Source organism: Triticum urartu, chromosome 2A (assembly GCF_056163025.1).
Source record: "Triticum urartu cultivar PI428250 chromosome 2A, HENAU_Tu73, whole genome shotgun sequence".
Classification (NCBI taxonomy): domain Eukaryota; kingdom Viridiplantae; phylum Streptophyta; class Magnoliopsida; order Poales; family Poaceae; genus Triticum; species Triticum urartu.
Window position 1 is genome coordinate 25656786 of NC_141874.1, and position 3200 is coordinate 25659985.

The 3200-nt window shown below is 41.9% G+C and overlaps 1 protein-coding gene across 1 annotated transcript; it reads right to left on the bottom strand.

Moving 5' to 3' along the window:
* Positions 1-307: 307 nt before the first annotated feature.
* On the bottom strand, positions 308-1413 carry LOC147983116 (CASP-like protein 4D1). The gene is made up of 3 exons (XM_087539440.1): positions 1241-1413; positions 664-802; positions 308-550 (listed from the first exon to the last, which is right to left on the bottom strand). Exons 1-3 carry the CDS (start codon positions 1411-1413, stop codon positions 308-310), a joined length of 555 nt encoding a protein of 184 aa, XP_087395566.1.
* Positions 1414-3200: the final 1787 nt, after the last annotated feature.

The window sequence follows — 3200 nt, forward strand, 5'->3', positions numbered from 1 at the left end:
AATTTTTGTTTCAACCTTGCAAACTTAAAGTGTTAAAAATGAAATATTCCTTTAAGCAATGCATATATATGAGATTTTCCTAAGATGATGATACCAAATTACAATGCGAACAAATTTGGGCAACATCTTTCTCACGATGTTAAATAGTCAACATGAGCATTCATACCCGGAAAAATTGTAATTTGAGCAAGTGTCTTATGACAAACTAATAGTGAGATTCGTAGACATTATGTTACAAATGTAGCAGTGCAAATGCATGGGTGGTTTCGCTGGTTAATTTAAACCGACGAAGGAACTGCATGCATGGTCACTTGACGAGAGCATAGACGGAGATCACCAAGACAGACGCCGTGCATTTGGCAGCGACCAGCATGAGCAACGCGGCCGCGGAGGCACGCACGAAGAACATGTCCAAGTCTCGGTGGAGCCTTTCGAAGTCCGGGTTAGTCTTCGTCAAGCTGTCCGGATACAGCTCGTCGATGTAGCGATCCGCATCGGTGCTGAACCAGTAGCTTGCCCCCGCTGCCGTCGCAAAAGCTATAATAAAAATCTGCGAGGAAATTCATGGATCAACTTAACATATACTACTCCCTTTGATTCAAATTGATTGACGCTCCTTTAGTACAACTACTATATATATATACACACCGATCCTTTAATTACCACGTCGGCGCATATGAGGAACAGCGCCACATTCGTCGTCCCTCCGATCACTCTCTTCCTCTTAGCAATGGCGACGGCCGCGAGCGGTGCGTGCACGAGGCTGTACGCACATCCAATAGCAGCGATAGCCACGACATACCTGTATAATAGACAAAAGTGTTGTTTCTTGTTTGTCATACACTACAAGTATGATATAAAATTATTCATTTTTATATTTCTTTAAAAAAAGATGAAACGGCATGTGTTTTAAATAGCAGGCTATGTCAAATAGCGGCGATCCTTCAAATCAGATATAGCGGGGCTAGGAGACTATAGCCGACTGTTAGAGGACTATGTACATGAGTATCATTTAGCGGCACCCTACTTAAAAAACTATAGCAAGGATATAGTAGAGCCATGGCCGGCTATTTAAGCAATCGTTGAGTATGCTAAACACAACATATACTACTGTAGGGCATACACATACGCTCATTTCACTCTGTCTCTATAGACCAAGGAAACCACACAAAACAAGCTGAATTTGCCCTTCAGTACGTAGAACCGAGGAACATATACGGTGGCTCGATCGCTCATTCACCTGTAGGTGTAGATGTCCTTGAACTTTAAGACGAAGTGGCCGCCCTCAAAGAGATCGCTGCGGACGTCGACTTTGTCGGTGACGATGAGGGCGAGCGACCCGGCCAGGAGGAGCATGGCCACTAGCCGGAGCGCCAGGATGACGGACGGCAGGACGATCTTGGAGGATGCCATGGTAGCGGTAGTGGTAGCCACCTCCGCAGGACGACGTGCGCTATATATAGCTATATATACATAGCTGCCTGCACCGCCAGTGGATCATCGGCTGGGGACTTGGGGTTAAAGACACATTTTGGCCTTCTAATTCAAGGCACCCTGTCGATCGTCGTTTCTCGGAGCCGGAAGGCGGTTTGGGAATAACGCCGGATGTACTACACACCAGGCTACTTTGATCCCGCCTCGCAAGCTAGACGACGAGTACGGATGTACAGCATGCGTGAGCATAATGTCTAGATCTTGGGAATATTCTTCTTTTAAGGATGTGGACGGAGGACTCAAATGACAATGAGGAAGGACGCTAGCTGGAGCTCTTCCCACTTTAACGCTTTTGTACTAGCTTTCTCATTTCATTTACGGACCAAAGAGAGCTTAATTACGAGGTGCACTTCTAGACGATTCTACAAGAGTGTGCAAATTCTGGTTGATTGTACCACACCTTTCGTCTAATTGATTGCTTGTGAAAGTCATAATTGTTTAAGATGCTTGCGAAAAAATTATAGCATTAGAAATACCTTTCTAATATGAATTCAACTATATGCTTTTGTGGCATGCATATCGTACTTGTTGACAGTCAAATTAAATTTTTAAAGATATATTAACATTTTGAGGGGTTTTTGAACACTTACAAAAAAATACATGAACAATTTTTGTAGAAATGTAAGAATAATTTATCTATTTTATATGCGTGAGTTTTTTCAACACACAATATTTCTTAGTTATTTATTACTTAATTGATTAGACATGTAGGGAAAGACTGCATACAAAAGACTCAAAGTGATCAGACTCTTCTTCAGACCTTGCGCAAGCGGGAGCTCTGTGCATCTACTGTCATTTATTTATTACTAAACTGATTATATAGAATATTCTTATGAAATAATTAATTTATGGTCAAATTTGAATTTTGGGATGTGTGCACACCTTATCCACTGAAATGGGGGGGGGGGGGGTGGAGTATATGCTTATGTGTACTCTTTTGTTTCAGAATTTTTTGAAGTTTTGAAAATGTATTTTCCATACAAGAAATAAATAAAGGGCTCTATAAAGCTCGGCCACCAAATGCATTTTCTGGTCGAAGTCTTCCCTACCTATATATAGTTCTATGCAACACCATTTCACTCTGTCTCTATAGACCAAGGAAACCACACAAAACAAGCTGAATTTGCCCTTCAGTACGCAGAACCGGTACATGATCCATGCTTGTGAAAGGAAGGGGGCATATGCAAGCAAACAATGGCGACCGAACACGATGCTTTCCAGCAAGCTGGTTTGAGCAAACACACTATTATCTATTGCTTGCGTCTGTGAGCAATGTCGCAGCTGTGGCACCATGCTGCCATAAACAAAAAGGAATGGCGGCATGTACCTTGTTTTCCTGAGTTGAACAATTGCCCGATGCAAGTAAGCTTGTACTGACTGTCACTGTTTAGCCAGATCGTCAATAAAGAAATATAGATGATGGAAAAGCTGCATTATCAGTTTCAGAATCCGCTCGCTTTTGGTTCCACCAGTTTTTTTTACAGCAAGCAGCCTTTATTCCTCAGATAATAGCCATATCATTTGCAAGATAATGAGTAATAAAGTCAGGGATCATAGAGTCCCAAAAGTTACAAGATTTATCACGAAATTAACTCTTAGCTAAATCATTCGTCACCTCATTTGCTTCACAGAAGTAGTGCATATATGAGACTTTCATGAAATCCATTGCAAGCTACTTGCAGACGAGAACTATAGCAACATCTGAA